We start from the raw sequence: 16794 nt of genomic DNA on the forward strand, positions 1-16794 counted from the left end.
CAGAATACACCGGGCATATGATCTCATAGCGCTGTATTTTTCATTTTGGACCCCCAAGGTCTGGTGCAGCTTCAGGTCCATTTGTATGCTAACCACGGAGCGAGTCATGATTATTCATGAAGTGCAATACAACATTGGTCGATTGTCAGACTGTCGCTCCGTCTCATGTGGCAATATTAAATCTCTGAAAGATGTATTACTTATGGGCCCTGGAAATAACTCCTTTTCATTTCCTGACCAAACACACCTGAGAGAAACAAGAGAGTGTGTGCATATACAGAAAGACAGATAGTGAGTGCAATTATCCATTTATGGCTGCATAATAGAAATAAACAGGGAATGTAAGTGATGGAAAAAATGTGACGGGCTGATACACAGTCCTATTAGAGTCACACAATGTTTAAATACTCTCAAACATGTCAGCCATTTTGTCTATCATATGCGCTAAAGCTTATTTCCGTTGTGCATAACCTCGACCTACAGTACACCCCCGCTATATTTTGATATTTTATTCCATTCCAAGTTAGATCAAGCCTAAAGCATGTCTGTGAGTGCTTTGAATTTCAAGTGTGCTCTAATTAGAATCAAGACACGCACATTTTTTTTGTTCTCTTTTCTTTAGGTGGTGGATACAAAAAGAAATGTGTCTGCTGATGCGCCTTCCATCTCGTTAAAAGAACAAAGGTAATGACAAATTAATGCTTTCAAACACGGAAAAGGTAAAGGCTTGTCAAAGATATTAGCACCTTGGACATTTAGCAAGAGCTTCACAGGGCCCATTCACCACAGGGTGTGTCATCTGTTTTATCATCAACATGTGAGAGAGGCAAAGAGCTGTTACTGCAATACTTAGTCAGAAAAGCTAATTTACTGCCATTATACCTTCAACTGATATGGCTGTCTGCATCCTGCAACTGAAGTACTTTTTTCAAATCCACTTGGGATATGTTGGTGACAGGTACTACATGTCAGAAAGATAACTTTGGATGTGAGATGTTCCCATTTGAAAAACACAACAATAACAATTTAGACAATCGGTGTTCAAATATGGGCTAAACTGCTGTTTTAGATTCCCTCCTCTGCTTATGTGGTTTAAAGGACAATTCTTGAAATATATATATTTTCTTATTATCAACACATTGTATGAAATAAAAAAAACAACAATACATTGATCATCCAAAGAAGTACTCCTAAAAACAGAATTGTTGCAATGGGTCATATGGTTGTTTTTTTTTACCAAGAACTCAGCCACTGTAGTTGGTGTTAGGGTTAGGGTTAGGATATTTTTTAATGAATCTAACATGGCAGCTGGATTCTTATTCATAGTCATACAAGAAATTAGATGAGATTGTATATAGCTAAAAAATATGTCCTGTGCATGTGAGGACCTACCAGCAGCTATGGGCATGGTTTAGGTGTGTGCCAAGTTAAAGGCTGTTTGTTCAAACAAAGGTGGTTCCTAAAGAGGTAAGCAAATATGCTGCAACAGCATTATAACTGGGTGTATTTTATTGATTGAAAGAAGAGCAAAGAAAAGCACTTTTTTGAAGAATGAATATGTTTTTCTTTTATCCGAAGTGGCTTTGGTAAGAGTTTGATTGACATTGTTTTTGAAAGTGCATGCCTCTTTCCAAGGAAGCCTTCTATGGTGGTTCTATTAAAAAAGGGACCATCTGGCGTGTCAGGGTCACATACACCATCGTGTTGACATTAATTCTCACTATAATGCTAAAAACGTGTATTAATTCACAACTGAAAATAGTTCCAAATAAATGAACTATTCATTTTCTTTGAATATTGTTTGCTGAGCATGAGAGCCCAGCTCTTTTAACACAGCGTTTCCTAAAAGTTAATCTCTTTTGATGGTCTGAACTTCAAACTGACCTAACAGGAACAACATGAAGGAGTGTCCCTACTTTTAATTGAGACCCTGTAGGTGTACCCTACTTACCCAGATGTGTATATGGATTCTGGCAGGAAGTTTTCCTGGCACACCAAAATGGAAAAACTGAAATTAACAATTTTGTATCACTGTGTGAGTGCACCATAAAAAAAAAGCTGCACTAGATAACTCAACTTGCTGCAACAGTATTGTCTTCCATCATCTACATTTAGATACAAAGAGTCCTCGGTGTCATACATTTTTTTTAAATGCATTTCTAAAACATCAAGTTGCTAACTTAAAATGAATGACTAATTGTTGTATTTGTATACTGTCAGTTACAACAAAATGTAAAAGCAATAACGAGTAAGATTTTGATCATCTTAAAATGTAGCCAAACTCAGAGGCCTCATGTCAAAACATGATTTAGGATTTTATTTCAGCTTGTTCAAAATTCAGCTGCTAGAGGTCTTAAACCAAATAACCGACCACATACTGTAACTTAAATCCTCAAGACACTTGCTAGGCCTCTTAGATTACTGGAGAGAAATTGGTTGTTGGTAATAACTACTGACAGAACTAACCATGGTGAAGCAGATTTGAGCCTCTATGCTGCTCAGGTCTGGAATCAAAACTATGATAATAGGTGCACCAAGTGTAGCCATGTAATGCACTCTATATGTTCTTTTAGCTGATCTAATGCCAATTTTTATCTTTTATTTTCATATGCTCTTTGTGATTGTTTTATTGTATGTGTTATCTTCAACATGTATGACGTGTACTATGAACATAAATGTGCCTTGCCTTGTTGTTGGGAGACTTTAAATCCCTACTAAAACCCATTAAAGTATTTCCACTTCTGGATTATAATGACAGTCTCCATACATCGACTCAGAGTGACCACAGCTGCTCACCAGCATAGAAAGAGGGATACTTTTAATTAGATGAAAGGTGGTGATGTGAGACAACATACTGACAGCGAGAAACAGTGCAGCAAGCAAATATGTACCGGCCACCGTCTCCTCATTCAGATTCTCCCTCTGCCTTCAACCATAGCTAGCATCTCATGGAAGATCATGTCTCTGTTTGTCATGTCAGGGTGGTGTGGCTTGTCTCCAGGAGGACCATGCCAACGTATTGCCTTTGAAGTGTTAATTGGATGCGCTGGAGGCCATCTTTGTTTGTAGATAACAAACAAATGAGAGTGTGTGTGTCTCTTGGGTTACACATTCTTTAAACTTAATGCTAACTTTTCCCTTAAAATATGACTCCCTGTGTTTAGAATTCAATACCTGCATCCCTACGTCTGCTTTGATATTTTTCAGATGGAAAGTTTGCAAATACACTGCTCTGTTCCCTTTTTTCAAATAAAGTGATGTAATTTAGGGAGGATGCAAAACAGTAAAATGTCATACAAAAGAGCTTAAGGCAGCTGCTCATTGAAGTTCGGAGAAGGGCATCATCTATGAAATCGTCTCACCGATGATATAACATGTCTAAATTCTCATTTGACTTCTGTAATTGAGGCTGACTTTTTCAATAACGGTACTGAGTTAACTCAATCTAGCTACAGACAGCTCGATGAATTGCCCTGTCAGTCAGTCAGAGTTTTGCATTTGCCGCTAAACTCGCAATCTGCTCAGTTGTAACACAATTAAGTGGCATCAAATGAAAATCAGTGTTGTTCTGAGTACATTTGCAGGGGACACATGAGGGGGCCCGGTCGCTTTCCAAGTGTAGCAAGGGGATGCAAGGACACGGCAGGAGATTAAAAGGGAGAACAAATGAGAAAAGGTTGTGTGTGTGTGTGTGTGTGTGTACCTCTAGATGAAGTGGGAGGAGAAATAGAAAACAGATGAAAACAAAGGTGGTGGAGGAATGGAACTAGGACAATTTCTCCAATTGTGTACTTTTGTGGCTGTTTTGAGTGCATAAGTGTGTCCTAATGCGAAGTATTGCAAAATGCACAATGAGTATATGGATGGTGTATCTGTCAAAAGTGGAGTGTGGGATGCTGGACATTTCACTAAACGATCGCCATCTTAGCTACGTTATAGATGCTAAGCTAACAACAGCGATTGAAGTTGCTCCGATATACCAACCCAGTCTCACGGCATTTCGTGTTATAGTCACAAAATTAATCTATTGATTCGTGTTCACCAACACGATTTCGCCATTTTTTTCGTGTCACACAGAACAATTTTAAAAGCAATGTAAATAATAACAAATTAGAAGGAAAAACAGATAAAAGAAAATACAGATTTCAGTATTCTGACACAGAACAATTTTAGAAGCAATGTATTTATATTGGTAGTATGTTTCGTGCCTGCACCAAATAATAACAAATTAGAAGGAAAAAAAGATGACAAAAAATACAGATTTCAGTATTCTGAGGCTCTGAGCCATTTCTTTTCCTCGCGGACGGCAAAAAAACTCAGACATTATACAATTTAAAATAAAAGGGATGGTTAGGCTTAGGGTAAGATATTGAGTAAGAAAATGTTTTTATGAACCACACAGCTTCTGGTATTCCAAGACCCGACCGGACAAAAATACGTGTTGCAGGCACGAAACATACTACCAATAGAAATACATTGCTTTTAAAATCGTTCTGTGTGACACGAAAAAAATGCAAAAATCGTGTTGGTGAACACGAATCAATAGATTCAATTAATTTCGTGACTATAACACGAATTGCCGTGAGACTGGGTTGATATACACACTACATTACAAATAGAAATGTGTGTTTTTCTTCACTGTTTAAGTAATGTCTCACTATTCGGGTTTCACAAATAAGACACGATTATTTTACAGGGTTAACTTAGCAGTCTGTAATGATTTGGTACCACAAAGGATTGTTGCTAGCTAACAGCAGATATCGTCACTTCTGGTTAGGGAAAAGTGGCAGTGTGATTTTCAAAACAACATGGTCGAAATGAATGCACTGCATTAGTGTTCACAGTGCACGACAATCAGTGTACTAAGGGAAGTATTCAAATTGAGACACAGTGCAATGCAAAAACAATGACTTAGTTTTAGTCTTACTCACATAGAGTGACCTCTGTCTGCATGGGCATGGACAATGCCGGGTGCTTGACTTCGCAGCTGAACAGGGCATCATTATCCAGCTGCGGGTTGAGGGTCCAGGTGAGTCGGGCCTGGACCACCACAGAGCCGTCACTCTGGGGGATGTTAGTGTGGCTGAAGTAGTAGAGCGGGTCTGTGCTGTGCACCCAGCGGGGGAACTCCCGGCTCACCACTGTCTCTGGGATGACCTCTGTCGCAGGGCTGGGCTCGTTGGCCTGCTGGCCTTGAGTGTGGACACGCTGGGGGGTCTCTGTGTGCACACGGGGCACTCGCCCTTCGGGGTCCAGCAGGGAGAGGGAGCGCTGTAGTTTAGTGTCATCGAGGTCCCTGCTGATGAGCGGCCGGGCCCCTCTCACCCCAGCTGCGCCGCCACCCTCATTGGAGGTCTGAGTGTAGGAGATCACCTCTATCAGCTCGCCATCACGCTTAAAGTACACCTAAGACAGAGAGTGAAATAGAGGGACAAGACGACAGAGAGGTGAAAGAAGAAGGAAAAAAGACGGGAAAATATGTTAATGCAACTATATATTCAGGCTTCCTGGTAAATATATGTATATATCGACTGTATACTGTATAGTCCATGACACAGTATGCACTCTTCTTTTAGCTCTGTTTTAACTCCTTTGCAAGAGAGCACAACATTGCCTGAATATTTACCCATATAATTAGCAATGGCAAACTTTCCCATGTAGCTATCCAATAGAAACAAAGAAAACCATTCATTTGAAGATTTGGTGCAAATGTCCATGTTATTCACTTTTCTTTAAGATCTCTTTTAGTCTTTATCAAGGAATTCTAAGAAAAATGGCTTAAATAATATATTGTGTTTTTAACGGTGCTTCCTTACTTTGTCTGTCCAACTTCTGGTTGATACTTTAAAGTGGGTTTGATGGATTTTTTTAAACCCACAAATGCTGCCTGTATAACCAAAACCAAGAACTGAAAGACTGAAAAATGCTCCATAGAACTGAAGGGAATTGCACAGTGGGATGATCATTTGGTTTGACTTCTTGTCTGAAGGAGTGATATCTTCCTCATTCAATAGCAATATGAATTCCTCTATTAGTGGAGCTTTAACAATGATTTTAGAATTGGTTCAACAGCGTTGTTATTGCCAGAGTAGCATGTGCTGCCAGTAAAGATATAACAGGAGTTTCACCAGTTCATAACATCTCTGGGTGCCTAATCCCCTGACAGGGAATTATTTCTCTTATTTAAGCCGATATGACCACAACATGAAGTTGTATAGTCACTGCTTGTTGAGATGCTATTCACCAAACAGATATGTTGTATTTGTTGTGTTGCTGAAGGAAAGCAAACCTAATCTGGAGCTCTTTCACAGACATTTGCTCAATTGAATTGAATATGCCAAGGATCAAATAGGCATTACTAACCGTATGAGTGGATACTATTGTATTTGGCGTTATTCAACAGGAGCTAAACTAAACTATCCACTGGATAGGGCCAAGCTCCTGTTGAATAACGCCAAATACAATTTTCATATTCACAACAGGGATGGAGTTTATAATCCTTGAACGACAATACAGTTTAACTTTGAATGTTTTTTTCTATGAAACATATTTGTATTTAAAGTGAGAATATGTATTTTTCAGCGTTATCAGACTTGACAGCAGTATTGTCAAGATCAATCCAACAATAAATTAAACTATGACCGTAGGTGAGTTTGTCTCCCACACACATAGACAGGCAGTATGAGAAAAATAAAGACCTTTTTGAACATTAAAGCATGTAAACATGTCACACTAGAGCCACACAATACAAATATCAACCTGAACATTAATATAATATGTCCTCTTTTAATTTGAATGTAATATAGAATGAAAACATTTCAATTTAAGTGTTCCGCACCTAAAGACATCATCTATTATAAATGGCTCTGTAATATATTCAAAATGAACAAATACAGTGTTGTTTTCAATGAACAAAGCCAGTAAGCCTTTTAAATGTAATTCAATGTAACAATACATTCATCTTCTTTACTTAAATATGAACTTTCTAAAACATTGATAAATCACAGCTGTCCTCTCAGCAGTGTGGGCTGAGGTTATTTTTGTGAAGACAGATGCCACATCATTATATTACAAGCTGTGACATGCTGCTGTTGTATCCAAGTATTTATAGCCAACTCTAAAAACCTTCTAATGGCTGCCATCAGAGAAGGCTGGTACACACCAACAGTGAGTCAAGTGACCTTGCTCAAAGGTATTCTGCAGTACAGGTTATTGTCGTTTAAAAGTGCCCAACAAACAAAGAACCTATACTTTGTCAACAACCTGCTGCTGTGTTCTGTGAGTCTTAAGCTGCACTATGTCCCCATCTACCTGCACCACACTTCCAGTACATAGGCAGTGTTCAAACAAGCTTTTCTTTCCAACTTTATCTTGCTTTTTATTTCTGTAAAGGTTAATGCACCGCAGCACTTAATTATTTCAATAGATTTTCAATACGTTTAATGTGATATTTAACTAGAGGAAAGCCACATTTGAGTAGTTGCAGTTTTCTCTTTAAATCCAGTCTATGAAGTCTGATAGCAAATTGTTGGAGCAATTCTGACATTAGTGTAATATGTTCTTAAAAGATGACTAATGACTACGCCTTCAAGTACAACCTTTAATTAGTGCACAATTCCAATATTGTGTTGTAAAAAAAAGAAAAGAAACCTCCTCTAAAGGGTATTCAAGTTCACTGGAAAACCATATATAAGTATGAGTTATTACTCTCCAGATATAGGTTCATTTAAAATGCAGATTTGGTGGAAAACAGTTCTCGAAACGTGTGAATGAACACAAGTTTATTTATCGCAGCCCAGCATAGCGTATAAGGTAAATTTACAAATGAAGTTACACGGCATTCAATAGAGTGCCACAGTGACACGTCCTAAAACCCGGAAGTAGAAGTAAGTTAGCATTTTACCACTTCCGGTTCCTTCGACAAAAAAGCAATGCAATTTCTCCATAGGATTTTGGAAAATAGCTCGAAATAAGGTCTGTGGTTGACACACATTTAAGAGACGGATCACGTTTTGTTCTACGACATTAAATACATCAGCAGTGACCCCACTGGTGATTTTTGAAGAGTTTACGTGTCTGAAAAACGATGGTTGTTAACAAGTGGGTGAATAGGACTACAGAAGTTGTCGAGGACGTTGTACGTCATTACACCGAACACGTAAACACTCCCGCTAAGTTTGTTTTTCCCCGTGTTCTGCTTGAAAGCAAGTACTTGCCTCCTGCAAACTGTTGAAGCAGCGACCCTGCTGTAGTTCGTTTATAGCATAACGTTAGCATTTTGCTTCTGGCGACTAGATTTATGATTAGAAAATTATAAAAGGGTAGACTGGCTGAACGAAACGTGAGCCGTCTCTTAAATGTGTGTCAACCACAGACCTTATTTCGAGCTATTTTCCAAAATCCTATGGAGAAATTGCATTGCGTTTTTGTCGAAGGAACCGGAAGGAGTTTACTTCCGGGTTTTAGGACGCGTCACTGTGGCACTCTACCCATCACCCTTTATCTGCGTTTACCCTATGTGCACTCTAGAGCCAGAGCTTAAAATCCAATAGCGCAATGGGATAGAAACATCAACCCCAGATCCACAATGACCCCATTGCGTCTGCTGCTAACTCCTACAGCTTCTCGACAACTTGAAAAGAGAAGAAGCATTTTCACCGTGTGTCGAAACAGCTCATTAATTATCACAGCAGGTGGAGCGAGAGCAGCGTGGATTACAGCGTACCATGCACCTGTTCTGTAGCCTTTGTTGGACAAAATGGTGTGGGTACACAATAACACATGTGTTGTCTATGGGTTGGTATAATAGGGACTTAATCCTCTAAGCTTAGGTAACTGGTGTGTTTCTATAAACATTAACAAAGAAGTTAATTTATATGCATAAAAGAAACATTGATTAAACAGCTACATTACTTAACATAGAGCTGTGTGCTCTAAAGGAGTGAGGAATAATACCTTCATTGAGGTTAAGCATATTATTAAGCGTCAGTTTACCTATTCATACTGATCCAACCATGACTAAACATCTTTCTTTGCCACCTGTCTGCTTGAGGTATAAGAAAAGGAATCATTAGGGTTTCATCAAAGCTGTGAATGAATGGGATAACAGGAATGTAGCTGCAGGGAGAAGAGTGTTATTTCTGTGTTGTTACCCTGCAGTTCTGCTCCTTTTTCATTTCCGCTTTCATTATTTGGAGGCAGATCACAGTATTGCTATGGGAATAATACAGACTGAGATATAAATAGACTTTTAAAGAAGAAAAACGGTTAGCGGGGTTGGGTGAATTCAGTCATTTTAGATTGTAATTGTAACGTTGTTTCGGGAGTATGTTGTTCTTTTCCAGTCAACATAATCATGTGTGGCCTCTCTTCCTCAAAGCATTTTTTTGAATTATTAAACATATATCATAGACATTTTTGAGACTTGTAATGAAAAATGAAGCATTTCAATTGATTATCATGGTGGCCGGCAGAGGCACACACATTAAAACGGCCCAAGAAATTCCATTAGGAGAAACGCACTTCAGTTTTAAAAACGATGCAAATATAAAAACACTAATGTGCCAAAACACATACAAATCAAGACACATCTTCACCAACTTGAGAGCATTAACAAACGCTGCAAGAACCTCATAACAAAACGGAAATCAGGGGACCCTAAAAAGTGACACACACAGCTGGGACTGGAGCACTTGTTGAGAATTATGAGGTTGGCTAACTGTCACTGTCACTGGAAATGTACCAACAATGTAAGTTTCATTGGCTTATTTTAACAATGTGATTGCATGATTCCTTCCGAAAATATTGCAGATCTGCTGCAGCTAACCGAGCTAACCTAGTTATTTCAAATACACTGACGAAACACTTGCAATTATGAAACAGGATAACTGTGCCAACAATGACAGTTGGCTAACATTATAATCCCCAAACGACAAAAAGCGGTCCGGTGTAGATCACTTTAAAGTGTCCCTGTTTCAGTAGTTTTTCAAGCTTCTCGCAGCTTTTGAGTTTTAGTAAATGCTGTGCATGTTTTGTCAAATTGGTGAATGTTTTCTTGATGCTGCGCATGTGCTGTCAATTTGATGCATATATTTTGTCTAATTTGTGTTTTTATAAATGTGTTGGGTCACGCGTTTGCACCTGTTGGCCACCGTAGGATTACATTAAAGTAAAAGTGTTCATATTAAACTAATGTATAACAAAGGTCATATTAAAATCTCTTTCAAAGCCAACACATTGTGCTGATAATAAATCAGGCTAAATAATACCAACTTCAGACATTATTTAATTAAAATCAAAAAGATAAGTGGAATGCAGTTCTGCAAGGCCAAAATATGACATAGGACGGCAGTCAGATAAGAGAGAAGAGACACATGTGACAGCTCCCTTGCCACTGTATGTCATTTCCCTCTGCCACAATACGCCAACAGGACCTTGTATCTTTGCAAATATGAATAAATCCACAAATCATTTAAAAAATAAACACAATCAAGGAGACATCTGTCATCACGTTAAACTTGGTCTGTGTTCCTTGAAGCTACCAACTAATTTTCTAAAATCTCATTTCCCACATTTCCTTGTTTGACAGGCACAGATAAAGGAGAACGCATCACTTCTTTTGGTCCATTTAAATGGGAGAGCAAACACTGATTAATTTTCCACAAGTGATTATAAAGCTGCCAAAATAACACAGGGGATGACTCTCACTGTGATACATGTCTCCAATAAATAGTAGCATTTTACAAAGTGACATGAGCACTTTTGTACTTTTTAGAAGATTAATCGTTCTCTTGTTTATCTTTCATTCATTGACTATTAAAACATATCTTTTTCAGTTGCCAAATTGAATGACATGCTTGAATAATATTGTCATACAACATTTATTGTCCTTTAACAAGGACATCTTATGCTCATTTTCAGGTTCATATTTGTATTGTGTGCCTCTACTGTGACATGTCTCCATGCTTTAATGTTCAAAAAGGTCTTTATTTGTCTCATACTGCCTGTGCTGCAGCACCTCTTTTCACCCTCTGTCTGAAACCAGAGCCCAGTCTGCTCTGATTGGTTAGCTGGCCTGCTCTGTTACAATTGGTCAATTGCTCAGAGATGTGTTGGAAATGTCCAAAACCTTAGCATATCACGCATAATGTGTGCGCTAGCCAATCGAAGCGCAGTGTACATAGTGATGTCATTATTTTACAGAAGTAAACAGAGGAGTCCAATCGAGTGTTTCAGGCAGGGGGGGAGTTTGTGGGAGAGAAACTCAATCTAGAAGGAACTTTTACAGTTCAGACCATTTACATGCAAAACAATCTATATAGCACACTAGAACAAAGGGAAAAGCCCAAACAGCAACAGAGCCTCTTTTAGATATTATGGAACATCACAATGGGAAATTCCAGACATATCGTCTCAGTCAAATTTAAATGTACTAATCTTTGGGAAAGCATAATGTGCAAAATGGCTATATTGTCTACATCCAATACAATGGCTTGTTGGGTAATACATTTGGCTGCTGTAGAACTTTTGGAATAAGTCCTGGCTCTCATGTAAAGGGGGATTTTTGAGTGTTTTTGGCATTGCTGTTGTATTGTTCTTTTACAAACATTGTTACTGCGAAGTGATTATCAATCACGCCTCTGTTATAAATCCCCAAATATAGTCCAATATGTGCAGACAATGAAACCAGACACAAACCATCCTGTGTTGAATTAGTACAGAAAAAACGAGGTGTAATTCTGAGCAGTATCCCATATACAATGCAATGGCAGCAGTGAAAATAAGCTTGGATGGCATGAGAAGAGTTTTATATTTTTCCTGTGAATAGGCGGTGATGAAAGCACCTGCACTCCCAGCCGCCCCCATCTCACAAACAACTAAAATCTAAACCCTATTTGAAAATGTAACAATCATGCACTGGTCCATATACACTTTTATGTTGCTGCAATTAATCATGGCGGTGTCAAAAGGACAAGGCGGTGATTTTCATGGTGACAGAATGATTCACTGAGAGAGCACAAGCAGGAGAAAGAGGGAGAGAGGCAGAGAGAAAGATCGCGGCCTTGACATAATCAGCTTTTCTTCTTGTTATTAACTGTCATTATCTTTCTTCTTTTCAATCAGTGTTTGCTTGTGCTCTGAGGATGTTGTAATGAGTGGCAATGGGAAGCTATTATTGATATGTCACCAGCTTGCTTCAGTAATATCAGCTGGCAACAGATCTTAAACATAATACCAGACACTTTTACCAAATGCGGTACATTATATTTGGCTCTCTCAAAGCTAAACTTGGGGGAGTTTGTCATGTTGGGTGTTTCCATTATAATAACATGCACATAATGAACCAGGAGAAGGAAGAGCAGGAGCATCTAATGGCGCATTTCCACTACACGGTCGGCCTCGGCCACACTCGGTACGGCTCGGTACGGCTTGGCCGCGTTGGGCCTTAACAGGGCCGACTCACTTCATGCTGCGCTTCCATTACAGTTTAGGAACTGGGGTAGTTACTATAGTAACGCAGTGTAGGCGGAGCCGTGACGTCATCTTCAATGAGAACCCCAGAAAAACAACACAGCCGTTAGCTGTTAGCACTCAGAGCTCACAGCTCCTTATATATGTTCAGAAACTCGACAAAAGTTAAACAAGTACACACCACAGACTGCCTGTGTCATGGTGAATACAGTCGCTGCTTTATTTATGTCTGTATAGGCCGTTGTTGTGAGTGTGGACGGTCGGAGCATATACTGCGTTAGCTTAGCCAATCTCCATCTAGAAAAACACGCATTTTAAAAGGTTTTTCGCCTGCCGTCTGTCTGCAGACTTGACAAAGCATTAATTCATGGTTTTTACTAACCGGTATCAGTATGTTGTTACTTCGGCATCATTTTGAAACGTGTATTACAATTAAATCACGGTCAAATATGTCCATCTTGTTGTAGTTCTAGCCCTCTTGCCAGCGCTCCTCTCTCTAGTTTAGCATACTCAGCCCGACTCAGCCCTGTTTGTTGGCCCCGATAGAACCACAATTTTCTAGGGCCAGAAAAGAGGTGAAAAAGTGGCCCCGCGCCGTGCCGCGCCGGGACTAGGCCTAGTGGAAGCACAACCAAAAAAGGGGACGGCACGACACGGCACGCTTAAAGCGAGCTCCGCGCTGCAGTGGAACTGCGCCATAAAGCTGCTTTTAATGTTAGTGTCACTAGGACTTTAACACTCTAAAGGTCTACACTTGAATGAAGTGTCAGACATCACAATGTATGCTGAGAAGAAGCAAGTGGATGTTGCATAGCAACAGGAAACATATTCTTTCTTTGTGGAGGACCAAATAAATGTATAAACACAACCGCAAATGTAGCATTAAATGTTGTTTAAGCTCTTGAGGTTCTTCGCTACAAAATAATAAAGCCAAGGCTGTGGTGATGGAACTTTTTCCTAAGGTTTGATCACAGCAGTGCCAAAACCATTCAGAGTTAAATAATGTTGAGATGCTTCCATATGTATTCAAAGGTAGAGAAAGAGGTATCAAGGCTAAAATGTCTGGTCCATAAAGCACATGAAGAGATGGTTAAGTGAGTATAATGCAGTTGTCGAGGCCTTATAGGCAGATTTAAATTGCATCTTTCGTACATTTTCGACTCTATTTTCCTATCCCGCACTCTTTTACGACCGGTCACATACACTATTCGGAAGTCGCCCATTTATTTGTTTGAAAATAGAAAACTGTTAATATATTTGCATTTAAAAAAAGCATAAAAATCTGACAATAAAAATAAAATGTGCAGCGCAGACACTGTGTAGCTACACAGGTTGTTTTGTTTTAATTACTTTTAGGGATTATTGCTGATCTACAGCATAATCAGCTGCTTTTGTCCTTCCCACTCATTTTTCTTTTCACTTTCCATTAACAGCAGCCCCGTTTTAGGCAGTACTTGCAACGAGAGGACGTGTTTGGCAGTGTTTACTTGCAGCAGGAAATAGAACAACATTTGATTGCTTAAACATAAAACGGGTGCTGAAATAATCTAATCCTTTAAGAAGATATCAACTAAATCTATTTATATAATTATATTTCCTTTCACTTTAGCACATTGTTTACCTGCATGCAGCTGTTTCCAAGTCTAAAATCGACAGTACACTCACTTTCCCTTGCAGATTTATCATGTGGCCACAAACAAGACTCAAAATGAATGAAATGTTGCTCTGTAACTAACCTGACATGCCAGATGGTTGGTAACACAGCACCATCTGAGAAACCGTCATTGGAAACTAATTGGAAAAGGGCTGGCACTTTCCTAAAATATTCGGCAAGTGATTGGATGAACCATCTGTCTAATCACAGCCTAACTTTAACCAACCAGATCAATGTCGGGGAAGCTTGTGCGATGTTCTGACTGAAACCACGCCTCTTAGCTGCCATTAGCTCCTCTTAGTATGGTGATTGGTCTATACACAAACACAGTACTTGAAACCTGACAAAATGTATCTTTGTATGAAATGATAACCCTGCAAGATTCACGTAATCACCTGAGTTCACGGAATCCAAGTATCTTGCAAGACAACTCTGTCACTGCTGGATGAAAGAGCAACTGTGGCCAAGTTTGACATTAAAACTACAAAAGGTGTTTGCCAATAGAGTGGTGCAGTGATGAGGTATTTTTGTAGGCCGACCCGGAAGTTAGCATTGCAAGGGCTCTCTCGTCAAAAAGCAAATGGATTTCCCCATTGGATTTCAGTATATTGTAGAAAGCTTTGTGGCCAACAAAAGTTAAATAGGTCACATGTTAGCAACCACCATTTTTATGACACATAGAATAGAATACAGATATTCGAGAGTAGAGCATTGACTGACATATTTTAAACGTCAAAATCTCTTAAGTTTGAGTTAACCACAGACCTTATTTCTGGCTTTTAACCACAAACAAGGTTGAAAAAATGTGAGTTTGAGACGAGAAAACCAGAAGTTTACAACTTGCCCCTATACGGTTCCAACAATGATTGCAATAATTCCATGTTTAAAATTACTTCATGACTTTCTGGAAATTAATGTTGTTTTCAGTGTTGAGTATTTCTAATAAATAAAAGCACAATATATGTTTGATATTTTAGCGATGTAAGCCTGAAAATACACTAGACACACAATTTGGTATTTTACAAATGGACAAACAGGAAAATCTTAATATAAAGTGCGTTGCGGAATGAATTCATTGCAGTCTCCTTATAACTAAAGCAGAATATAAATGAGTATAGTTAGAAACAAAGATTTAAAATATGAAATACTTGAGAAACTGGTTTAGCAAATTGGGCCCATTACATTTTAAGTTGTGAGCCACTATTGAGACCGGGCTTGCAATGAGATGATATTGAAAATAGAGCTGACAACAGCTCATTTTGCAGCAAGACCCAGGGCAGCAGCAGCTACAACGACTTAATGAGTTTCATCACAAGCTAAGGGAGCCTTTGAAGCTGCAGCCACACAACTGGGCAGCAACATTCAAGCAAATACTTACAAACCTAATAATAAGGTTTTGTTATGCAGCGTGACTGTGGAAAACAGCACAAATAGAACAAATGGTCACAGTTTAAATGTGATATCAGTGCTCATTCTTAAAACTGAAAAGAAAGTATTTCAACTGCAATACTTGATGATATAATGATTGGAAATCAAGTCAACAACACTGTAGGGTTTTAATTGGGGGGTGGACGTCACATCCTCTAGGGGGGTCCGGGGGTATGCCCCCCTGGAAAGATTTGTTTTAACATTTTAAAGTAAAATGCTTCAATCTGGTGCACTTTGAGCAGAATTACTAGAGACTAGATCTAGGGAGTACAACTCTAAAACACCCATATGAAAAAGATCGGTTTACATTTTAATAATCAAATAAGTATGTGAACATAACCAATAACCTACCATAGCCAATAACAAATAAATGTAACGTATTTTATTTTTGTTGTTCATTCATATCTTATTTTACCTAGTTAACATTTATTTATTCATGCATTTTTTTTTAATATCTCCAGTTTTAAACGATTTTTTTTGGTTACTGTCCTATAGTATATGGAATGATTTCAAACCTGTTGTTATTTATCCTAATAATTATAAAGGTGTGCTTTTTGTTTTTGTTTTTATTTTGTAAAGCACTTTGAATTGTCACGTGCTGAAAGGTGCTATATAAATAAAATTGCCTTGCCTTGCTTTGCCTTGGAAATATTTGTTTACAAAAATTGTGACCAAACCGTTTGAGACCCACTGAGATAACTTAGACTTAGAACTATCTAAACACTCAGAGTCCTTTACCTCACTGAGCTGTAGTTATCAGCCTCAATCCAACAACAATCCGCGGTACCGATGTGCGCCCTCTCTCTCTTGCTCGCTCGGAGGCTCTCTCTCACTTTGGCTGTGAGCTGCGGGCGCCGTCAACATCCCCCACTTTCATCACTTACAGCGCCCATCGTACAGGGCAAATGCAAAATGTTGCCGGCCCGGGGTGCAAAGGGTGTTTACTTTATTCAATTATTAATGTACATCTATTACATCAAGGGCAGAAAATTAGGTAGAATAAAAATTGCAAAGAAATAAATGTTCCGGCCCTGACACAATGCAATATCATTTTCAATTTCAAAGAACACAAATTGGGTTATAGACATTAAAGCTCCCATGTCATGCTTTTCCGGTTATTACCCGTCCCCTTGTGTGTTATGAAGGTTTTTATGCATGTAAACGGTGTGCAGAGTCAAAACCCTCAAAGTACACCCTGTAGCGAGTAAAACTCTAACACAGAAAATACCTCCCCAAAACGC

General features: G+C 38.8%; 1 protein-coding gene across 2 annotated transcripts in view; it reads right to left on the minus strand.

Moving 5' to 3' along the window:
- igsf21a (immunoglobin superfamily, member 21a) overlaps positions 1–16794 on the minus strand; it is a 219373-nt gene that overhangs the window by 16729 nt on the left and 185850 nt on the right. For both annotated transcript variants that reach the window (XM_034138627.1, XM_034138625.1), the window contains exon 6: positions 4932–5406. In XM_034138627.1, coding sequence (XP_033994518.1) covers positions 4932–5406 — 475 coding nt within the window. The remainder of the gene's footprint in view (positions 1–4931; positions 5407–16794) is intronic.

This window comes from Trematomus bernacchii, unplaced genomic scaffold, assembly GCF_902827165.1.
Source record: "Trematomus bernacchii unplaced genomic scaffold, fTreBer1.1, whole genome shotgun sequence".
Classification (NCBI taxonomy): domain Eukaryota; kingdom Metazoa; phylum Chordata; class Actinopteri; order Perciformes; family Nototheniidae; genus Trematomus; species Trematomus bernacchii.